We start from the raw sequence: 22109 nt of genomic DNA, 5'->3' as shown, positions 1-22109 counted from the left end.
CACTTCTGCTCTCCCCTTGGGGCTGTGTGTCCTGCCTGGGCCCTGCAGGGGGCAGACTCACTCCAGAAAGCAGATCAGTGCCTCTTTGGCCACCTGCTGGGACACGGGGTGGAGGGACAGGGCCCCAGACCTGGTCCTACCTGGGCCTGGTCCCAACATGAGGCCCTGTCCAGCCCTCAGCGTTGTGTTGGGCGGCTGGGTGCTCTGGTGAGCAGGGACCAGCTGAGGGCCGAGCTGCAGCCCTGAGAGCCTTTGGGGCCTGTTGTCCCTGTCTTGGGCGGCAGCCTCGAGGGTCCACAGGAGACCCAGAGTATGAGGTGAGGGTATCTGGGGTTTCCTGGCAAGGGAATCCCACTGTCCTGCCCAAGGGAAGCCTGAGGAAGAGAAGGAAGAGCGGTCACAGGAAGGGGGTCGATGGGTTGTGAGGATGCACTGTTCCAGCTTTCCCGTGTCAGCTGCTGGGGCCCTTCTTCCCTCCCTGCCAGCGTCAGCGCTTCTCAGGGCTGCTGGGGACTTGCCCCCTGTGGGACCGTGTTCCTGGGGCTTTTGGTGGCTGGAGCGGAGCAGGGTGTGTGGGTTGCATCCCTTTGATCCGCTCCTCTGGGAGCTGCAGAGATTGGGAGGGAGCAGGTGGGGTGTTGCTGAGACTCGCCTGGCACCTGTTGGGAGTGGGATTTGGGGGCGGGGGTTGGCCAGGAGCTGGCATTTACTCTTCTGGCCCATTTTTATGGACAGCCATAATAACTCTGTGGCTTCTTTCATCCAAAGATCTCAGGCCAGTTTGAAAGCGAATCCGCGGTATAGAGCGTGGTTAATTACAACCTGGAGCCCACAGTCCTTAGCAGGAAGCCAGTGAGGTCAACCCTGCACCAGCCCAGTAAACGCCGGTGGCTGAACCCAATCAAACAGGGAGTTTGGGAAGTTCACTCTGTGGTTCAGTTAAGTGGTACCTGAATCAAGGGGACGCAGAGGCTGAGGTACCAGCTTCCTTCTCCCAGTGGGTCTGGCTGTGCGTCTCCCACAAACCACAGGTTCTCTAAGCGCATCGTGGAGAGCAGGGTCAGCTCTGGAATTCTCCATAAAAGCTGGGTGGGGGGAGTTAGGGACTGAGTGACTCTGAGCAGGAGGCCCAGGACTCTTCCAGACGGGAGCTGTCAGCCAGCACAGCCACGCTGGAAGAGCTGGCCCATAGGCGAGAAGGAAGGGGGCCCTAGGATGCGGAAGGCAGAGCTTGGCACAAGAGAACCGGAGAGGTACGGCTTAAGATGGGGGTCAGGGTGGCTCTCTGGGCCTCCCCCATGGCAAGTGCAGTTTGGAGCAGAACGCTGAAGCCCTGGGAAACCATACTTCAGGGGAGAGAAAGCACCTTTGTATTTTGGGGCATGTGAGAGTTTCAGGGCAGTTCTGGGCCTGGTAAAGTGGGAGTTTCAAGGCCTAATCAGGGTCAGGTCGAGGCCCAGTGGGGATTCAGGACGATGCATGGAGCAGCATGTTGGGAAGATGGATGCCCGGGAGCCTTGTAGACCCAGAGGCTCAGGAGGGGCCCCTGCTCAGGGCCATGGCCAACCTGCCAGCTCCCCCCAGGCCCCTGACCTCGGGCTCTGGGCCCTGTGGACGGGCAGCCGGGGAGCGGGGAAAGACCTCGTTGGTCACTCAGTGTGTGTCCAGGCTGTCCTGAGGCTGGCGAAGCCTGGTGACAGCAGGGGGGGGGGTGGGCGGAGGTTTGGGGCATAGACTGAGGGGTGGGAAATGGAGCCAAGAAGGACTTGCCAAAGCTCGCCCAGGAAGGGCTGAGTCACTCTGCTCAAGGCAGCTGCCATCAGGGCGGAATGTCACTGAGGTGGCCAGGATAAGAGAGAGGACAACTCAGCACAGTACTTCCGAGTCCTGCTTGCTGGGCGTGTGAGGGCAAAAATGGCAGCCACCGAGAACAGGGGATAAAGGGCAGAAAGGCACGATTTCCCAAGGGGAGCCTGATATACCTGTCCCCATCCAGCTGGTCATGGCGACAGGCCCCAGGGGGAGGAGGGAGGGAGCCGCTCTGACTTGTTTGGCCAAGGCTCTCACCCAGAGAAGCCTCCTGTGGAGGATTACTGGGGAAAATGTAGGATGCCCCATTAAATCGAATTTGCAGACAGACAATGAACACTTTTTTAGTATAAGGATGCCCCAAATCGTGTGAGTACTTTTGTTTGCTCAATCTGGCAACCCCATCCTTAGCAGGTCTGCAACAGCCCCGAGTCTTCCCATCAAAATAGAGAAAGCGAGACCTTTCTCTGATTCTTCGGACAAATTAAATTGGTGGCTCGAAATGTCTTAATTGAAAACCTTTCTTCCTCCCATAGTGCTTTCTTCAACTTTTTGTACCTGTTACCGCATGTCTGTACTAGAATCTAACGTCAGAGCATTCGATGGAGTTGTCACAAGATACATAGGAACCGTGCTTTTCAGGGAGGGGCCAGGAATCCCCGCCACTGTCGCTTGAACAAATTCTTTGTTACAAGGAAAAAGCAGTTGTGCGGGGGAAATGAAGGCGAGCTTGGGTCTCCCGTTTTCTGGGTGGATGCTGGGGAGGGTCTAGAGAGGTTAAGACATGGGATCAGCATTTCTTAGATGCCTCTTAGGGAGGGAAATTCTGAAGGACCTGTGTGCATGGATGTCAAAGCTGGAAGGGGCAGCAGAAGAAACCTGGGAGGATGAAGCCTATAGGCCGGCAGGACGCTGTCCGAGAGACAGCCATTGGACTGCTTGAATGATTTTATTCCTGTTGGCGGCCAGTGGTAGGCGACCCGGCAGCCCCGCGGTGCACTGTCTGCTTCCTCTGATGCCTTTGGGGCACTGTGATGGGGTGATGGCTGGCGACCACAGCCCAGAGAAGCAGGGAAGGTGGGAGCCTGCTCGGAGCACTCATCTCCTCCTTGGGCACACTGTCATGGGCTGTGCCTGGTGCCTTCTGTGGAGACTCTGCCCATGGAGAGCCTAGGCTTTCAGATGGAAGCTCATTCGAGGGTGGAGACTTCTTTTTACCGAAGAAGGAGCCACAAACCCAGCAGTTGACTTTGAACTTGGTGGCCTTCCAAGATGGGCTGGGAGAAGCCACAGTGTTTTCTGTTCCTGCAACAGCATCTCCCCTCTGCCCCCTCCCTCCTAAGCTGGGGTCGTGAGGGACAGAGAGCATCCTTTCTGCACTGTAGCCCCCAAATCAGCACCTGTGCCTGCAGGGAGTAGGGTTTTTGGAAGCTTCTAGAATAAGGGTCAGAGGCCAGAGAATCGTGGTGGAGGGGGCCCCTGCAGCTCTAGACACAGCCCCAGCCATCGCCTTTTTGAGCAGCTGTCTTTTCTAGCACAGCTGGGTTAGGCCTCTGAATCAGTGTCCCTTGAAACCAGGGTGAGTGGTTCGTGCCCCGGAAACAGCGTTCCACGGCGTTCAGACGACACGGCTCGAAGAACAGTTTCAATCTCTTAAATCTGTGAAATGAGTTCCCGTTTATCAAGCATGTTTTAAGGTCGCTCTCATAATCCTGTGAACGTGGCCTATGGTCTCCATTCACCTCTCGGGAAAACTGAAGCTCAGAGGGACTGAGCCGCCTGAACTGAGGTCTGGCTGAGTCCAGGCCCCGGACCCGGCCCTGCCACCCAGGCCGGCACTCTCTGAGCCCCTTCTCTGCGAAGCCAAGTCCCCGGCTGAGTTGGCCAGAGATGGATGTCCTTTCAGCCTGGATGTGCTGGGATGCCTGCTCAAAGTCCTGGTGACACCGCACCTCTGCGTGGGCCCTTCTGGGGAGCAGCCTTGGGAGGGGGTTAACGCTGCCTCTGCCTGTGGAAGGAGGCCCGCATCTGCTCTCTCATGGTGCGGGTGTGGACGCAAGGGGCGACTGAGGTCTGTGGTGGTTTGTGAAGAAAACAAAACCTAACAGTGTCGTGGGCTGGAACCTCCGTAACTCCTCTTTATTCTGCAGGTCAGGGACAGAGAAGGGCCAGCGGCTGTTGGGGATGGTGAGGGAGTCATAGACACATCTGGGCGACTCCTGGCCAGCATCATGGGAAATGCTTGGGCCTCAAATCCTGCAATGTCTGAGATGGACAGCCCTCCACCTTGCCTTGTCCAGGCCCTTCCTTGTTCATATTGGGGCTCTGGGGCCCTGGGTGGACAAGGCTCACACAGGGAGTTTGGGGCAGAGCATGGCCTGGAGTCCAGGCCCCCTGACCCTTAGCCCAGTGTATTTTTGATTAATGTTAGAAAGAATGGTCTTAGAATAGGACCCTTATTTGGAAAGAAAACCTGATGAATGAGTACCCCTGGTTTACTCTACACTGAACAGGTGGATTTTTCCAGAGCTGGGCCACCCTGGGGGGTGGGTGGTCACCTGCAGCTGCCCTGGGAGATGAGCAGCTCTGTGAATCCCGGATTCTCTTCTCTGACACAGGCAGAGCATCCTTCCTCTTGGGCCTCACTCCATCCTGTGATGGTCCAGGCTTCCGGGCGGAAGAGCACAGAGGACTTCCTTCCATGAGGGCCTCTCCACCCTTCCTCTGAGAGGTGGCCCTGCAGTCTTCAACACGGAGAAAGTCAGGGGGCTGAGGGTGAGTGAAAGGCCATTTCCTTTGCCCGGCCTGTCACCTGCTCCAGGAGAGGTAGGTGGCTCTCCTCACAGTCCTGGAGATGCCTGCCCGGACTCTGGCCCAGGTGGCCTTCCTGATGCGCCGGCTGAGAGTGCTGGGACCTGTCAGAGCAGCTGACACCTGCTTATTCAGTCACCCTGAGAAAAACCTAGAATCAGCTTCAGATACGGATTGCACGGTGGAGGAATTAAAGGAAAGGAGGCCATTAACTTCAGATGTCCGGTGGCCAGAGTTCCCAAACAGAGAAGAACCGTGCCAGGGGCTTGGCCAGGACTGCCCTCAGGACAAGCACGCTGTGTCACAAATGAGGTGAATTGAGGCCTGGGTGTTTTAAGGACTTGCCTGAGTGGGGCCCACAGTGACAGCCAGACTCTGCACTGTTGTCCTAGAGAACAAAGGGGGGCTTATAGAGGTCTGGTCAGAGCCCCAGGCCCGTCCTGAGAGTCCAGTGGTTCTCAACTAGGGGTGGTTTTGCCCCCCAAGGGACATTTGGCTAGGTCTGGTGACATTTTTGGTTGTCAGAACTTGGGGGGGGGGTGTTACTGGCATCTGGTGATAGAGTCCGATGCCGCTAACATTTTACAATTCACAGGAGTCCACCACACCAAAGAATTACGGAGTCTACGACATGCGCAGTGGGAATGATGAAAAGCCCTGAGACAGCCCCATCCAGGACAGCAGGGAAGATGGGCAGCTGTGAGGACCGTCGCTGAGGCGGCCGGAGCTCTCTCTGGAGGCCTGATACCTCCACCCCCCATCCCAGGAGGGGCCGCATGGTGGGCTCCCTGGGAGCCCACGGGGCTGCTCTCGGGCATCCTGTCGAGATACCCACTGCACTGGGTGAGGCCTGTGCGCCACAGCCAACCCTCCTGAGTAATTTCAGAGAGAAGCTTATAAAGCATTTTAAGAGGCCGGCAAATTACAACTTCAGAAGCACATAAACGCTTCCATAAACGCCAGCCTTGCAAACCAAGTGTGTGTGGGAGAAGAGTGGGCAGGCTGCTCAGGCCTCGGGAAAACCCACGGTGGGAGGCGGAAGCACTGAAGCCACCTTTGCTCCTCGATTCTGAGGTTCCTCTCTCGTGGCTTGCTTAACTCTCTGGCAGTGTTTCATTTGTTCTCCTTGTCCCTTCCCTGTCCAGAGAGTCTGCACTGACCATCTCTGTACCCTGTTCAGGGACTGGGGGGCGCAAGTGGGCTGTCCCGAGGTCCTGATTCTACCTTCCTAGGTTCAGAGACCTGGGGGCCACAAAGAAAATGCCTTCCAAATCAGCCCCACTTGAGGCCTCACACCCATGATCCCTTGCCCAGCACAGCCATGAACCATCATCAGAGACTGTCCTCCTAGCCTAAACAACACCTCTACAGCACCTGATGGTTTTCAAAAACACTTTCATTGTTCTTCTTTTTTCCCCCTTTGGTGAGGAAGACTGGCCCTGAGCTAACATCTGTTGCCAATCTTCCTCTTTTTGCTTGAGGAAGATTGCCCCTGAGCTAATATCTGTGCCAATCTTCCTCTACTTTTTGTATGTGGGATGCTGCTAGAGCATGGCTTGACAAGTGATGTGTAGGTCCATGTCCAGGATCTGAACCTGTGAACCCTGGGCCACCAAAATGGAGGGTGCTAACTTAACCACCACGCCACGGGGATGGCCCCACACTTCTGTTCTTTTTGATCCTTCTCTTATCCATGTGAAGCAGTCAGGGCAGGCTGGTGACCTCTACTGTCTCAATGAGGACGCCGAGGATGCCGGAGAGGGAGTGAGGCACTCAGCGTCACAGGCAGATTATCAGCAGAGACAAGATTTGAATGTAGGTCCCTCGTCCCTAAATTCTGGGTGCCTGCACTTGACCTTGGCAGTGTAGAGAAAGCAGTGGGACAAGGGCATGCGATTTGGTATCTGAGAGCCCTGGTTTCAGATCTAAGCTTTGTTCCTCACAGCCTGTTCACCTTGAGCAAGCTTTTTTTTTTTAAGCATTCTGAGCCTCAGTTTCCACACTGGTAAAATGGAGACAATATTGACCACCTCCCAGGATTGTTGTGGGGTATAAATGAAGCAACTGTCAGCCTGGTACATAAAGAGGTACTCCGTGAATTTTAGTTTACTTTCCCCCCTTTCTCCAGCTCGGGGCCCAGGCATAGGTGAGCAGCTCAGAGGGGTGGGGGTGGTGGATGGGGGTGACAAATGGACAGGCTGGGTTCCTCCAGGGAGGCGTGCAGAGACAGCAGGAACCAAATGTCATTGTGAGGCCACTCCCGATTTATGGGATCTAGAGCAGAGACTTTGAAGAGGCCATAAAATTCATATTCTGCTAGGAAATGACAACAGCTGAGGTCCTGACTTAGCAAACCAAATTCTACAATTATTACGTTTTTTTTACAAGTAAGGAATTCCGGATGGGTAGCAAAAATTGCATTCTAATGAGATTAGCTTTCCAGAATGGGAATAGGCTTTCCCGAGACTAACATGCCAACACCCCACGGAGAGTGTATATAAACGCCCAGAGAGGCCTCGAGAGTCCAGAACCAGCGCTCCTTGCTCAGCCGAGACCTCCCTCTGTGAGCATCATGGCCACCCAGATCTGCTCCCCGATCTTCTCCTCCGGCTCTGTCAGGGGCCTCTGTGGCACAGCAGGCGGCATCTCTCGGGTGTCCTCTGTTCACTCTGTGGGCTCCTGCAGGGTCCCCAGTCTTGCTGGGGCTGCGAGGTCGGCCTCCTCTGTCAGGCTGGGCCTCTCCGGTCTTGGGAGCTGCTTGCCCGGCTCCTACCTGTCCACTGGGTGCTACCCCTCTGGCTTTGCTGGGAGTGGCACCTGGTTCTGCGAGGGGTCCTTCAATGGCAACGAGAAGGAGACCATGCAGTTCCTGAACGACCGCCTGGCCAACTACCTGGAAAAGGTGCGCCAGCTGGAGCGGGAGAACGCGGAGCTGGAGAGCCGCATCCGGGAGTGGTACGAGTCTCAGATTCCGTACATCTGCCCAGACTACCAGTCCTACTTCAAGACCATCGAGGATCTCCAGCAGAAGGTAACGGATGACCTGGCCCTCTCCAGCTGGGCAGCCCAACCTCTGGAAGGGCTCTGCCTTATCCCAAGAGACTACAGATGGGACTGTAGCTCTTACGGAATTATCCTATTAGGGCAAGATTTTCTCTCCAGGGTCTTGGTTTCCTGGGGGACCCAGGCCTCTCTGCTCATATCTCAACATGCTTGTAACATGTTGTCAGCCATTCCTCCCCTCCCCTTGCTGTCTCAGCTGTAGGAAGGGCAGTAGCATGTACCAAGCCCCTACTGGACACAGGCACTGTGCTGGATGCTCTTCTGTCTGTTGGCTTGTTTATTTCTCATCTGGGAGAGACTTGGGTATTACTGGACCCATTTAACACATGTAGAAGTTGAATTCTAGGGAAGTTCAGCAACTTGCCCATGATTACACAGCCTGTGAGTATTGGATGCCTAGCCTGAACCACGTCGGTTGGGTCTCTCCACTCACCCTGCTGTAGCCCTCTGTGCCACTCTGGGGACTGCAGATGCCAGACTGTCGGTCTCTGGCATCCTCGTGATGCCTCTCCCGGGGTCAGTGCTCCCTCTGCACCTGGATTCAGGGCTCAGGGCTGGAAATGCTGAAGGTGCTGGTGGTACTCACAAGCATGGCCTCTGTGAGCTGGGCTGTGTCCTTCCACCCAGCCGCTCAATGCTAGGCCTTCCCCAGCTCATGGGACATCCCTTGCTCCCCAGATCCTGCTGACCAAGGCTGAGAACGCCAGGCTGGTCCTGCAAATTGACAACGCCAAGCTGGCTGCTGACGACTTCCGGACCAAGTGAGTGGGCCTGACCAGGGAAGGTTTCTGTGCGGCTCCCTTGCCTCTGTCCCCTGCCTTTGGGAGCCGGTGAGACGGGATTGAGGCCAGATGGAGCTGTAGGTGGGAAATGTGGCATTGGTTCCAGAACCCTTCCTGGTCGAGGGAAAGGACCACTATGCTGCTGACTCCAAATTAACCACTGCAGCTGAACAGCAGGGCAGGGGTCCGCCTGTGGTGGTCCTTTGCCACAGACTCAGCAGGGTTCTGTGTGTGCAGGTACGAGACGGAGCTGGGCCTGCGGCAGCTGGTGGAAGCCGACACCAACGGCCTGCGCAGGATCCTGGATGAGCTGACCCTGTGCAAGGCCGACCTGGAGATGCAGGTGGAGTCCCTGAAGGAGGAGTTGGTGTGCCTCAAGAAGAACCACGAGGAGGTGAGGCTGGTGCTGGGTGACCTCTCAGTTTCCCCTCCAGTGAGGAGCCCCTGCTGACCCTTAGGCATAACAGCTGTGACAGCCACCTCCACAGTGACCCCAGCTGACATTTATTGACTGCTTACTGTGTGCCAGGAACTATATGAAGCTCTTTGCATTTCATTATCATTTCATCTTCACAGTAATCCCAGGAGGTATATACTATTACAAGCTCCATTTTACAGATTAGAAAACTGAGGCACAGAGAGGTTAAGTCACTTGCCTAAGGTCACACAGATCCCACACTCCTGCCCATGACACTAAATCTCCATTTGGACTCTAGTGCCTGATAAACAACAATTCAATTTGCCTGGTGTTTGCATTGTCACTCTTTACTCTCTCAAATCCCTGAAGGGGGGGTACAGGTCCATGAGGAGGCTGGGGCTCAGAAAGGTTAAGCATCCTGTCTAATTTCACACAGCTGGCCACCGAGGGAGGCGGGTTCAAACCCAGCTCACTTAACCCCAATCCAGTATCTTTTCCACAATCTTATGCCAATTCACCTCCTCTGCAGGAAGTCAATACGCTCCGTTGCCAACTTGGGGACCGACTGAATGTGGAGGTGGATGCGGCCCCCACAGTGGATCTCACCAAGATTCTGGATGACATGAGGTGCCAATACGAGGCCCTGGTGGAGAATAACCGTAGAGATGTGGAGTCCTGGTTCAACACCCAGGTGGGCTGGGGCAGCCCAGCAACACAAGCCCCTGGGGTGGGGGGTTACCCTTCACAGGAGCTTCACTGGTGTGACCGTGCTCTGGGCCCTCTCGTGTGCTTCAGACCGAGGAGCTGAACCAGCAGGTGGTGTCCAGCTCGGAGCAGCTGCAGTGCTGCCAGACGGAGATCATCGAGCTGAGACGCACGGTCAACGCCCTGGAGATCGAGCTGCAGGCCCAGCACAGCATGGTGAGTGGCCTCTGCCTGAGTGGCTGGCCACAGTGCGTGGCAGGCCCTCGAGCCCCTCATCTCAGCATGCAGGTTATCATGGGGTGTGATCAAAGCGGCACACAGATTCCCAGGGCTGTGGTCTCTGGGTGGGATCCCCTCTGGTGTCAGCTCTTCCTCTTTCCCATTGTAGCGGAATTCCCTGGAATCTACCCTGACGGAGACAGAGGCGCGCTACAGCTCCCAGCTGGCCCAGATGCAGGGCCTGATCAGCAACGTGGAGGCCCAGCTGGCCGAGATCCGCTGCGACCTGGAGCGGCAGAACCATGAGTACCAGGTGCTGCTGGACGTCAAGGCCCGGCTGGAGTCGGAGATCGCCACCTACCGCCGCCTGCTGGAGAGCGAGGACTGCAAGTGAGTGGCCCGTGGGCCCTGGAAAGCCGGTGGGAGTGGGGGAGGAATCACCTAGATCGGACCCTCAGTGCTGCACATTAAGGAGTCAGGCCCTGCACGCAGGGAGTCCATCCCTGAAGCAGTTATTGCACAGATGACAGGGGATCGATCCACAGCCTCTCGAGAGAGATTCTTTCTAGCCCTGGGCTTTGGTCATTCCCAGGGGGACAAGCCAGCCCAACACCCAGCGCTCTTCCAGCCATTGTTTTTGGCTGGGACCTTCTAATCTTCATCCCTGCAGCCCCATCCTCCTCCCCTCGGGGATTTCAGAGATGCTGAGGCCCTTCGTTGTCATCACCCACCTGGCTCACTTGATTCCCTGTCTGTTTAACGTGAATGTCAGTCCCATGCCTCGATGCCAAATGCACCTGACACGCTTTCATTTCCTCAGGCTGCCTGCCCACCCTTGTTCCACGGAGTGCAAGCCTGCCGTCAGAGTTCCGTACATCTCCACGGGGCCCTGCGCCCCGGGTTCCCAGGTCAGCGCCCAGATCCGCACCATCACCGAGGAGATCAGAGACGGGAAAATCATTTCTTCCAGGGAACACATGCAGCCCTGCCCGCTGTAACCAGCCTGCCCGGCCCACTGAGGCGGGCCCTGGCCCACAGGAAGGAGGACACCCCTGTGGCTCCTGGCTCTAAATGACCCCCCTTCCCTAGAGGGGCTCCCCGCTCAGCAGGTTTTTCTACCAAAATACTTCTGATGTTGTGTTTCTAGACTTAACTGCTTTTACGCCATGCAAAACTAGGCTTCCCTGGAAATTTCCCCAATAAAGTGTGTTCTCTTGGCATAGCAAACTTGACTCTGTCTATTTTCACCTGCTGACTTAGTGCTTGATCATGGGTTGCAGTAAGCTCGTGGGTTTTGGCTCTGAGTCTTTCCTGGCTCTGAGCAGGAACAATGACAGGGTGATTCAAATATTTAATAACGGGGCAACCCCAGGCCCTGGTTCACAAGAACAGACACTGATCTGATCCAGATGGGCGCTGGCTGTAACCCACAGGCTGGGCCCTGCCCATAGGTGCCCACCTGGGGGTGGCACAGGCCCCCAGGCCCATCCTCCTTGCCAGCCCTGCCTGGATCTGGTGGTCATCTCTGTCTTATTTTCATCTTCTCCTTCCTTGTCCAGCTCCCGTCACCTGCTGGCCCACCCTCAGGCCTGACACTGGGGATAGCTCTGGAGATGGGGTTCCAGGACCAACCGGGGAGAGGCAAACTCTGGTTGGCCAGCCAGGGCCCCCTACCGGAGTCGGGGTGAGCTGAGAGATGGAGGCGGGAGGGCAGGTGAAGCCACGTCTCTGACACTGGAATCAGGGCTGCAGTGAGGGGCAGCAGGGACAGTGAGGTGTGCGTGGGTCTCAGGCACAGAGCAGAGCCTGGGGAGCTCGCTGTGGGGCAGCTTCAGAGTGTGTCCTGGATTCTACGGTTGAGCTCAACCATGGCAAGCCCTGGACAGCCCTTTGCTCAGAGAAGTGTGGCCTGTGAGAAGTCCGAGGGCCCTACGTCTCCTTTGTCCCTCTGCCTCAGGTGACTTGCCCAAGGCCACACAGCGGGCAGTGGCAGAGACAGGCCATTGCTCAGCTATTCTGAAGGTAACTCTGGTGCTCTTCCCAGCACACAGTTTCCCGCCTCTCTCTTTCAACGTGCGTCTTTAACCACCTGCCAGACAAGCCAGAGGTGCAGCAAACGCATCTCAGACCGTAGGGGAGGATGCGCACAGGCGGAATGGGAGCAGCCCAGGCTGAGCCTGGCTCTGCCCTGGGCGGTGGGTGCCCAGTCATGAGGTCCCTGCTGTTGGCTGGTTCATTTGTGAAATGGGGCTGCCGGGATGCTCCAGTGGGACAATGTGTGTCAGCACCCGGGAAGTCATAGCTATGAGTGTTGGTGTTAAATGAAGACTGCCCAGGCTGAGAGTGGGGAACAGGAGACTTCAGCAGGTGGGCCCAAGCTCTTTGATTTCTTATGTGGCAGGACACCGTGGGGCCTGGTCTGCTTGCCAGCAGCACCCTCGGAACTGGACAGTGGAGCTGAAGGCCTTGACCCCAGAGGATCTACCGGCTTTGGGGCAAGAGGCCAGGCAGGAGGGCCAGTCCACATGGTCTCACCCTGTCCTGCCCTGCCCCTCTCTGTGCTCCATACTCCTGCTCTGAGCCTAGGGTCTGCAACTCCTGGCTCACCCGAGGCTCAGGAGATGAGAAGAGGGCGGCCGGCACGCACCGAGCGCATCGCATCCCCGTTTGGGGGACTGTGTCTTCCGTTCTGGCCACGGCTCGAGCTGCCTTGCTACTGCATTGGAGCAGGCACGCAGACCACACAGCATCGAGACCTGACAAACAATCAGGCTGCCAACTCCTCACACCGTACAGTGTTCCCTTTTTATGAGCACTCTACAGTTTACAGAGTGCAGTCACAGCCTCATCTCATGCCCTCAGACAGCCCAGTGTGGCTGCAGGCGCTTATGGATGTAGCTTTGCCTAACTTTTATTAAATTGTTCGGAGCGTCTGCATCGGTTAGGGAAGCCCTTCTGCTCTCCACCTCACACACCCCCTTAAGCGAGTTCCAATTTCAGTCACTAACTGATGTGCACATGAATTCCATACTGTTGTGGACTGGGCATCGCACAGCAAGTGGCAGACTCAGGACACCTTCTCAGATCTTTTGACTCCTGTGTCATTGCCCTTTCCTTGACATCAAGAGAGAAAGGATATGAAATATTACATTTTATCAAATTTCCCCAGTGTGAACATAATACTTTATGTCAAGGCGGTCTGATCAGCTAGACCAAATAGTGGACAACAGGCACAGTCCCCAAGGAGCTGACGGCCGAGCTGTGGAGACAACCCCATGCACTACCACCCAGCACCAGGGATGGCCGGCGGGGTGTGGGGCAGGCTGTCCCGTTCTCAGGCGGGGGAGAGATCACTGAGAGCTGAGGAGACCAGGGAGGGTGTTAGGGGAGAAGCGGAACTGATGGAACCCGTGAAGGACGGGCAGAAGGAGGAAGGAGGGCAAAGGGTATTTAAGAGCATGGCCAAGGGTATCCATGGCATGTTCTGGGGACAGCGTGGACCCCATCTGAACAGAGTGCAAAGGCCCTGTAGGATTATGGTTATTATTATTACATATTATTATGTTATGTGTTAAGCTACTTGCTAAACCACGTTAGGTCTTGCTGATAAGGGGGTCTAGGTAACTATTTTGTTCTATTAAAAAGGATGCTAAGAAAGAATGGAAATAGACCAGAACAATTTACATGCTACTTCATAGCTTTAAAAATATTACTTATATGTTTTATAAAATTATCCAAAAAAAACTTATCAAGAATTTGTAGCCACACTTTCAGTGCTGAATTGACTTACGGGCTCTGTCCCCCTTTGGGCAGAATGGCTTTCAGCCCCGGGAACACTTCGTTCTCTGCCGAAGGGGCTGGTTAGTCTGGGCAGGTGCTGGCCGCCTGCAGAGATGCCAGGCTCTCGCCATCACTGAGGCTCGGGTTCCCCATCTCTAAGGGCAGGGACAGTAAGACGGACTTTGGAAGTATCTTCCCTCCCTGCTCCCTGCCCACTTTTCTCTCCTTTCTTCCTCTTGCCCTCCCTTTCTATGCTCCCTTCCTCTCAGAATCCTTTCTTTGCTCCCTTAGCACAACTCACCATGGGTAAAGCAATCATTCATTCATTCGTTCTGAAGCCCAGCACTGTGCTCGACACTACACAGGTTTCAAAAGAAGCACGAGGTCAGTCCTTGCCTCCAAGAGTTTACTGTCTCCCTGGGAAGATGGGGTTGAAACACAGGACAATTTGAGGACGGTTCCAATGAATGGAGGGCCTGCGGATCCACCACCACTCACGGCCATGGGTGTTCAGAGCCAGGACGGCACCACAGGGCTGGAGCAGGGAGCAGGCTCCAGGGAGAAGGCTGGGCTGGGGCTTGGCCCCCAGTGACCATGAGGATGGCCTCAGGCCTGGAGTGGGAAGGCCTGGGCTTCAGGCTCCCTGGGAAGACCATGAGAATGTTGGGTCAAGCACTCACCATCCTGGGAGTTGGCACCCTTCTTTCCCTGGCTGAGTGGCAGGGTGTGTGGGAGCCTTAAAGGAGAGGGTGCACCTTGAACGGCTGCACAGATGCTAGTTCTGCTGGCTCTGCTGCTCACTAGCTGTGTGACCTCGGGCAGGCTCCTGAAACATTCTGAGCCTCAGTTTACTCATCTATTAGATTGGGATATTGGTGACACTGATTTCACGAGGTTGTTGTGAGGGGTGAAGGAGAGAATGCATGGAGAGAGCTCAGCTGCTGTGCAGGGCCTGGCAGGTACTAAGCACTCTGTGAATGAAGGCTATTACCATTAGCCTCATTAATAGGGCTGGGTCAGGGAGAGAAACCCCTTCCGGGCAGCACAAGTGTGGAGCCCTGCCTGGGAACCCATGTGACCCCTGGAGGTATAAACAGCATGGGGCTTCCTAGGCCTTCACTGCTGTGGCTGCTCTGGGCTCTCTGGCTCCTGAGTGGCCCTGTTGAGCCCAGAGAACATTTCTAGGAGGCTGGGGCTCAGAAGGGCTTGGGCGGAGCCCTGTACCCACATGGGTGGGAAACACAAACGCTCAAAGAGGTGCAGCCAGGCTCTCAGCTCAGCTGCGTCTTTGCACTGGGGCATGGATTTCCAGGGAGGAGAGGCCGAGGCAGCCAATGGGGCCCTGGATTGGGCTGGGCGGGTGCCGGTCACACCAGGTCCCTGGGCGTGGGAAGCGCACAGTGACTCATGGGAGATCTATACTGGAGGGCCCCAAACACATGCACCTGGCCCATGTTTGGTTGCCTGTGTGCTCAGAGTCCATCCCCACTCCCTAGTGACAGCTGCTTAGCATCACCAATCTGAGTATAACAAGACCCCACCTGTGTGGGGACTGGCAATCAGCAGCTGCCGTGACTGAGCACTCACGACGAGCAGGTGCTGTTCTAGATGCTCCAAACTCATGTAACCTCGCAGCAGCCCTGGGAGGTAGGTACCATCCTCCTCTTCCCAGTTCACAGGGGAGGAAAGGGAGATGGAGAGAAGCTAAGTCACACAGTTGCTATGTGGTGGGGCTGGGATTTGAACCCAGAGAGTTCACATGTAACCATGATGCTGGGCTGCTTCTCCTGGGACACTGTGGCTGTTGGCCATCCCCTTGTGGAGCCCACCCAACTCCATCCTTTCTGTTCTCCATGGAGCCCAACCACATCCGGCAGCCCTGATGGGATTCTGGAGCAGAGGTGGAGGTGGGTGGTGTAGTGGAGAGGGCCAGGCCAGACTCGGGTTGGCATCTTGGTTCTGCCAGTCAGTAGCTGGTGGCACTTCAGCAAGCTCTTATCGTCCCCGAATCTTGGTTTCCTCAGCTTTGGGGTGGGGATAACAAGCTCGGGCTCAACATGAGGATTAACACGGTGCTCCGCTCACAGTCGTTCTCCGGATGGGAAGATGATGCATGTCTCCAGAAGAAGAAGCAGGACCCCAGACCGCGGGTCAACCAGAAGGGAAGTCCCATGGGGCTCCGTGTGACGAGGCCCCTCCCCAGTGGCACCCGCCCTCTCGCTCAGCTCCCAGGCCCTCTCCCAGGTCTCACTTGCTTGGCAGATTGGATTTGCTGGGAAAATAACCCACCCTTGTCAAGCTTTCTGGGCACCACTCCAGACAACCTGCATAGCAGGGAGAAACTCTGAAGGTTAGGCTCTCTGTGCCTCCCGAGCAGGCCTGTGAATCAAGGCCACTCCCCTGTCCCCAGGCAACCAGAGGGAAGGCTTGTCCATTTTTCCGCCAGGGCCTGGGAAGACATACCTCCCTATGCATGGGAGGGGTCACCACGGGCAGGTGCTCAGTTAGTCAGCCTCTGGTCATTCTGGCTGGAGCTGAGGCTACACAAGCAGAACAGATTTCCTGGTGAGGGACGGAGTAGGGATGTGTCATCGAGGCTTTGTTGTATCTGGGGTGACCAAGCGTTCCGTTTTGCCTGGGACTAAGGAGTGCTCTGGGGACTAAGGAGTTCTCTGGGATATGGAATTTTATCACTAAAACCAGAACAATCCTGGTGAGACCGGGATAGTTGATCCCCATAGCCATATTTCCTAGGCCATTCTAGAACCTTCTATGTCTCATCAGGTGTGAGGCACCTGCCTTCTTGCAACCACCAGGCTTGGTCTTCCATCGCCCAGGTGCCAACCCAGAGGCCTCCTCTACTCTCTTGGGTCCATAAAAGGAGGCAATGCTGGAGAAAGGCAAGACAGTGGCTGGACTCCCACACCTCTTAACAAGGAGTCTGAGGTCTGGGCTCTGATGACAGGCCCCTTTGAAGAACAGACGGAGACTTGGTCTCCCGGGCGACGTGGGACGATGGAGATGAGTCTCGACGTAGCCGCCAGTCCAACGGGGCTCCTTTTTTATGAGGCCGGGAAATGTTCACGGGGAGCTAAATAACAGGTTAATGAGGGGTTCTGATGGAAAGTGGTATTAACTTTAATGAGGAGAAAACACTTTGAAAAGGCCAACACCCACTGGGGCAGAGATATAAACCCGGATGAGGCGCTGCTTCTCTGCATCGGGGGTGTCTGGCTTTGGTGATCCATCGCTTGTGTCCGGGCTGCTGAGGCCATGGCTTCCAAATGCCTCAAGGCCAGCTTCTCTTCGGGGTCTCTCAAGGTCCCAGGAGGGGCCGGTGGGGGCTCCGCTCGCATGTCCACCATGTACTCCAGCAGCTCTTGCAGGCTCCCGAGCCTCTCCCGGGGGGCCCGGAGCTTCTCTGCCTGCTCAGTCGGGCTGGGCAAGAGCAGCTGCAGGGCCGCTAGCTGCCTCCCTGCTCTCTGCCTCCCCTCCGGAGGCTTTGCCACCAGCCTCAGCATAGGCGGGGGCTGGTTTGGGGAGGGCATCCTCACCGGCAACGAGAAGGAGACCATGCAGTCCCTGAACGACCGCCTGGCCAGCTACCTGGAGAAGGTGCGCCAGCTGGAGCAGGAGAACGCCAGCCTGGAGAGCCGCATCCGCGAGTGGTGTGAGCAGCAGGTGCCTTTCCTGTGCCCTGACTACCAGTCCTACTTCCGGACCATCGAGGAGATCCAGAAGAAGGTAAGGGGTTCAGAGTGGTTTTCGCTGCCCGCCAGCACAGGTGCCACCAGCACTGGAGTGGAACCCAGAACATCTGTGGTGGTAACCCTGCTCCCATGCGGCACTTCAGAGGTCACACAGCATGGTCACATCTGTGGCCTCATTGCTCCTCACGGTAATCCTATGAGGGAGGTACCACCAGCCCACTTACAGATGAGAACACTGAGGCTCAGGCTGGTCAAGTGACTTATTCAAAGTGATCCAGTTGGCAGTTAGTGGAGCCAGGCCTTGAACACAGGCTCTCTGAACTTGTGTGGTCTTTGGTACCACAGCCCCCCTCTCTGCATTTCAATTGCTTCATTTTTTTTTAAGGTGAAGGGATTGGATTTGATGTGTCTGGTGCAGATTGGGTTTCCTATAACCAACTCGGGGAAGGAAAGCCTGCCAGAAGTTTCCTTCTTGCCAAGACTGCATCCCCTGAAAGTCCCAGCTTGCTCCTGAGAGGGACCATGTATGTTCAGGGAAGCACAGAGGATGATGCTCTTGGTCAAGACCTTCCTGAGCCCCTGGCAGCCTGGGAGATAGGAAGACACACCGGGTCTTCCCTGCAGCCTTTCCACGCGGCCCTCTCTCTACCCCAGGTCATGGGTCACAGGCGCACTGTCTTGGAGGGGAACTTAGAGGTTTCCTGGTCTGAACCCGATAGCACGCCTAAGCCTTCGTGGATCCTCAGCTGCCAAGAGCCCAGGGATGGGTGACCCCCTCCCTCCAAAGGCCACCCAGACCAGCGTTGGGGAGCTCAGGAAGCAGAATGTCCTTTCTTTCCCTGAAGTCACTTCTTTATCTCCCCAGACCCTGTGCACCAAGGCAGAGAACGCCAAGCTGGTGGTGCAGATCGACAATGCCAAGCTGGCTGCAGATGACTTCAGGACCAAGTGAGTTGTCCTGCTCGCCCCTTGGTTGGGGGCTGGTAGAACTGGATGTTGGTGATGCCCAGACTCAGGGTTTTGGTTGCACCAAGTCACTGAGGCATTAAGGCAGGACACACAGCACCAGGCCAGTCTGGGGTGGCATCTGACTTAAGTATAAGAAGGAAATGCATCTTCAGGTGCTCTGATGTGTGCCTGCCAGGTATGAGATGGAGGTGTCCATGAGGCAGCTGGTGGAGTCAGACATGAACGGCCTGCGTAGGATTCTGGATGATCTGACCCTGTGCAAGGCTGACCTGGAGGCCCAGGTAGAGTCCCTGAAGGAGGAGCTGCTCTGTCTCAAGAAGAACCACGAGGAGGTGAGCATAGGGGAGGAGGTGAGCAAGGGGGAGGAGGTGAGCATGGGGAAAAGGTGAGCTTGGGGGAGAAGGGTGAATGAGGCAGCCAGCTGGGAAAGTTAGTGTTGACCCTTGTGTGTGCCACAGGAAGTGAACTCACTGCGCTGCCAGCTGGGTGACCGGCTCAACGTCGAGGTGGATGCTGCTCCACCTGTTGACCTGAACCGTGTTCTGGATGAGATGAGGTGTCAGTATGAGACCCTGGTGGAGAATAACCGCCGGGATGCTGAAGATTGGTTCGACACCCAGGTAGGGACCTAGAAACAGTCAGTGCAACAGAAACACGGGGTGGGGAGGGGGGTGATGGGGTCACACAGAGTGACCCTGGGGTTCTGAATCAAGAAACCTGAATTTGTGTCCAGCTCTGTTTCAACCTCACTGCACACCCTGGGCAGGCTGTTGTCCTCTAAGCAACAATGTCCTCAAGTGTGAAATGAATGGTTGGACTGGGTGATCTGGAAGGTCCTTCTTGGCTCATGACTCTAAGTGGCCTCTGTCGACCTCTGAAGCTGAGTCCCCAGTGTTCCTGACCAGGTGCTGTGTGTATGTTTCAGACGGAGGAGCTGAACAGGCAGGTGGTGTCCAGCTCGGAGCAGCTGCAGTCCTGCCAGGCAGAGATCATCGAGCTGAGACGCACGGTCAACGCCCTGGAGATCGAGCTGCAGGCCCAGCACAGCACGGTGAGCCCGAGACTCAAGCAGAGCTGCTGAGAGACCAAGCCTAGCATCACACAGGCCTCCCGACCTCCGTGCTCTGACCTCACAGGCAGGCTCCAGGGGTTCAAGTTCTCGAGCATCAAGGATTTTCTGTGTAGAGAAGAGGAAATGAGGACTCAGCCCCCATTCATAAATCTCTCAGTGGTAAAAGACAGGGGACCTGTAGCAACTGACAAGCCCCGGTAGCAGATCCTGGGTTTGTGTAAACAGACACGTTCAGAGTAATTGCCAGTTACTCAGAGATATCATTAACAGAGGAGATACTCCTCAGATCAAGTTGGTTACAGGGGCTAATTGGCTCATCTCAAATGAGATGTCTGATTGTGGTTCACCCTGACTCAAAGTGATTCTCTGAGCTTTCGTTCTTGGATTCCAAGGCCCTACTGAGACCCAGATGGATCAAGCACATCTTCCTTGCTCCTTCTCTGACCTCTAACCTTTTTTGTCCCTATAATCCCTGCCCTCAGAGAGATGCTTTGGAATCCACCCTGGCGGAGACCGAGGCGCGCTACAGCTCCCAGCTGGCCCAGATGCAGGGCCTGATCAGCAACGTGGAGGAGCAGCTGTCCGAGATCCGGGCGGACCTGGAGCGGCAGAACCAGGAGTACCAGGTGCTGCTGGACGTCAAGGCCCGGCTGGAGTGCGAGATCAACACGTACCGGGGCCTGCTGGAGAGCGAGGACTGCAAGTGAGTGCCCCTGCATGCTTGCTCGCCTTCTGAATGCAATCCACAGAGCCCTGGGAGACAGCACGGTGCCTGGTTAGAACCCAGCATTTGCAGTCAGGTGCCCTGTATTGTAGTTCTGGTCTTGTTACAAATTCATCACGTGACCCTGGCAAGCCTTTTTCTCTCTGGGCCTCCATGTCCCCATTGGTAAAACAAGGAGGCACGACCAGGTGATTTTTAAGGTGCTCTGAGTTATTGAAAACAGCAACTGGAAAATCATAGTAATCTGACCTTTTTCTTTCTCCTAGGCTTCCCTGTAACCCGTGCACCCCTGACCACTCGCCCTCCAAGTCCTGCCTCCCCTGTCTTCCTGCGGCCTCCTGTGGGCCTGGAGCAGCCCGCCCAACCTGCAGCCCCCGGCCCATCTGTGTGCCCTGCCCGGGGGGCCGGTTCTAAGAGTGACTGGCCCAGAAAGCCAAGGCCATGGTCTCCAGGGCTTGCCCTTGGCCTCTATTCAGCCCTAAGCCTAAAGCCCAGTCGCCTCTCTCCATGTGGAGCCCAGGGCCTGGCCCTGAGAACGCTCACGGCAATTCACGCCTTAGAGTTTCTCAATGCCTGTCATGAGGCTGGCCGCAGCTGGAGGCCGCAACTCTTATCATTTCAAAGGGTGCCGGGTCTCTGTTCTCAGGCTGCCTCCTGGGTCAGGTTTTCCTTCTGGGTGCCATTTCAGTGGGTTCTGAAGTGCAAGTGAGGGCTTCTATTGGCAGAACAATAAAGCTCACGTGCTCTGGAAGCCCAACTAGCACGTTCTGGTATTGTTGGTTTGTGTCTCTGCTGGGTGAAGAGGGGTGACTCCTGGGCAGAGGCACAGGGGTCATTTGACCATGTATGACCCTGGGGACGACAGGGTCCCTATGCCCCTGTTTGGGTGCAGAGAGGCCTATAGTGAGGCTTTTTGCTCAGCTTTCCTGATGAAGATGCTTCTCCAAGATTCCAATGTGGTGACGGGTGTCAGAGACCTCTCTTACTCCCCCTCTTAGTGTCCACGCTCATGGGATCCCAGAGGAGCATGGATAAGGCTGAGACCAGTACGACTGGAGGCATTTCAGGCCACCTTTAGCCTCAGGCCTGCGGTCCTTCTAAGAACAGCAATATGGACTCTCACCCAGGGAAGCCTCAGGAGCGTGTTTGCATCAACTCCCACTTCACTGCAGCCCTTTCACACAGCCCTTCCGGTTCAGCAAAGCCCCTTAAAATCCACACACCATTAAAAGCAGGAGAGTCTTGTCCTTGAGACTCATCACGTTCTTGTGCAGCCTTGGCATCTGGTGAGGCACAAAGTGCCTTTGGGTACCAAAGCATTTCTGTATGGAAGTGGGAGCTCCCAGCATCCTGGTCCAAATGTTCTCATTTGTGTCCAGAATGTCTTCCCCTAACAGACCAGGCAAAGACCAAGCTCCATCTATTCCAGTGTGAAATGGAGAAGGATGAAGGCAAAACTTTCTGAGATAGACAGAAAGGCGGGTTGTCCCCAGATGTCCATGTGCCCTTCATAAGATGCTGAGAGCTCTGCTAAGGAACTTCAGGGATACTGAGAGAGTTGTAACAGCGCCCAAGGTGGAGAACAGATTGGTGAAAGATGCTGACCAAGGTGGGCCTGAGGGCCCCACCCCTCAAGGGTGCCCAGTATAGTTCACCCTGATTCAGTGTAGATTCCCCCGCCTTTCTAAGCCCCTGTAAAGGAGGCCCTGGGCTTTGAGTTCTCCCAGCCTCCTCTCTCCTGGCTCGCTGCACCACCTCAGCTTCAGTCTTCTTGGAACACCTTGGCTGGTTTTGCTGAGGCTCAGCCACCTGAAGAAGATGGCCATCTTGGGATCATTCAGTCATTCAACAAACCCACACCGAGTGCTTCCCTGGGCCAGGCAGTGCGTTAGGTGCCAGGAACAGGATTGACCCTCACTGGAGGGAGGCCTAGGGATGGCACAGGAAGGACGCCCACTCACTGCCTCTTTTCCTTCCAGGAAAAGAGGAGACCAGCTACAGGGGGCCATGGTGTTAGTGTGATGAATGTGGGCTCCAAAAGTGAGTC

General features: G+C 55.8%; 2 protein-coding genes across 4 annotated transcripts; both read left to right on the top strand.

Annotated features, from left to right (window-relative positions):
- The first annotated feature begins 1024 nt into the window (after window positions 1-1024).
- Window positions 1025-15802, top strand: KRT36 (keratin 36). Of its 3 annotated transcripts, none has more exons than XR_011493839.1 (10): window positions 1025-1253; window positions 4428-4932; window positions 5216-7651; window positions 8362-8444; window positions 8703-8859; window positions 9413-9574; window positions 9679-9804; window positions 9977-10197; window positions 10628-15234; window positions 15675-15802. XR_011493839.1 is itself a non-coding variant. In XM_070483245.1 (8 exons), the coding sequence occupies exons 2-8, from the start codon at window positions 7193-7195 to the stop codon at window positions 10803-10805; spliced, it is 1386 nt and encodes a 461-aa protein (XP_070339346.1). In that variant the 5' UTR covers window positions 1025-1253; window positions 4428-7192; the 3' UTR covers window positions 10806-13785. The 3 variants fall into 3 exon arrangements, 1 of the variants encoding a protein (XP_070339346.1); XR_011493838.1 differs by having other exon boundaries at window positions 15612-15748; XM_070483245.1 differs by lacking the exon at window positions 15675-15802 and having other exon boundaries at window positions 4428-7651; window positions 10628-13785.
- Window positions 15716-20843, top strand: KRT35 (keratin 35). The gene is made up of 7 exons (XM_014833546.3): window positions 15716-17331; window positions 18163-18245; window positions 18442-18598; window positions 18725-18886; window positions 19192-19317; window positions 19821-20041; window positions 20329-20843. Exons 1-7 carry the CDS (start codon window positions 16861-16863, stop codon window positions 20474-20476), a joined length of 1368 nt encoding a protein of 455 aa, XP_014689032.3. The 5' UTR covers window positions 15716-16860; the 3' UTR covers window positions 20477-20843.
- Window positions 20844-22109: the final 1266 nt, after the last annotated feature.

Source organism: Equus asinus, chromosome 13, assembly GCF_041296235.1.
Source record: "Equus asinus isolate D_3611 breed Donkey chromosome 13, EquAss-T2T_v2, whole genome shotgun sequence".
In the NCBI taxonomy this organism is placed as follows: Eukaryota; Metazoa; Chordata; class Mammalia; order Perissodactyla; family Equidae; genus Equus; species Equus asinus.
Note: the sequence above shows the minus strand (reverse complement) of the source record. Positions and strands in the feature narration are given on the sequence as shown.

What these genes read in the sequence shown, in the direction of transcription:
- KRT36 (XM_070483245.1), top strand. Translation starts at nt 7,193, where the DNA reads ATGGCCACCCAGATCTGCTCCCCGATCTTCTCCTCCGGCTCTGTCAGG. An exon ending in TCGAGGATCTCCAGCAGAAG is followed by an intron (nt 7,652 to 8,361) that starts GTAACGGATGAC and finishes CTTGCTCCCCAG; the next exon opens with ATCCTGCTGACCAAGGCTGA. An exon ending in TGCAGGCCCAGCACAGCATG is followed by an intron (nt 9,805 to 9,976) that starts GTGAGTGGCCTC and finishes TTCCCATTGTAG; the next exon opens with CGGAATTCCCTGGAATCTAC.
- KRT35 (XM_014833546.3), top strand. Translation starts at nt 16,861, where the DNA reads ATGGCTTCCAAATGCCTCAAGGCCAGCTTCTCTTCGGGGTCTCTCAAG. An exon ending in GCAGATGACTTCAGGACCAA is followed by an intron (nt 18,246 to 18,441) that starts GTGAGTTGTCCT and finishes TGTGCCTGCCAG; the next exon opens with GTATGAGATGGAGGTGTCCA. An exon ending in CTGGAGAGCGAGGACTGCAA is followed by an intron (nt 20,042 to 20,328) that starts GTGAGTGCCCCT and finishes TCTTTCTCCTAG; the next exon opens with GCTTCCCTGTAACCCGTGCA.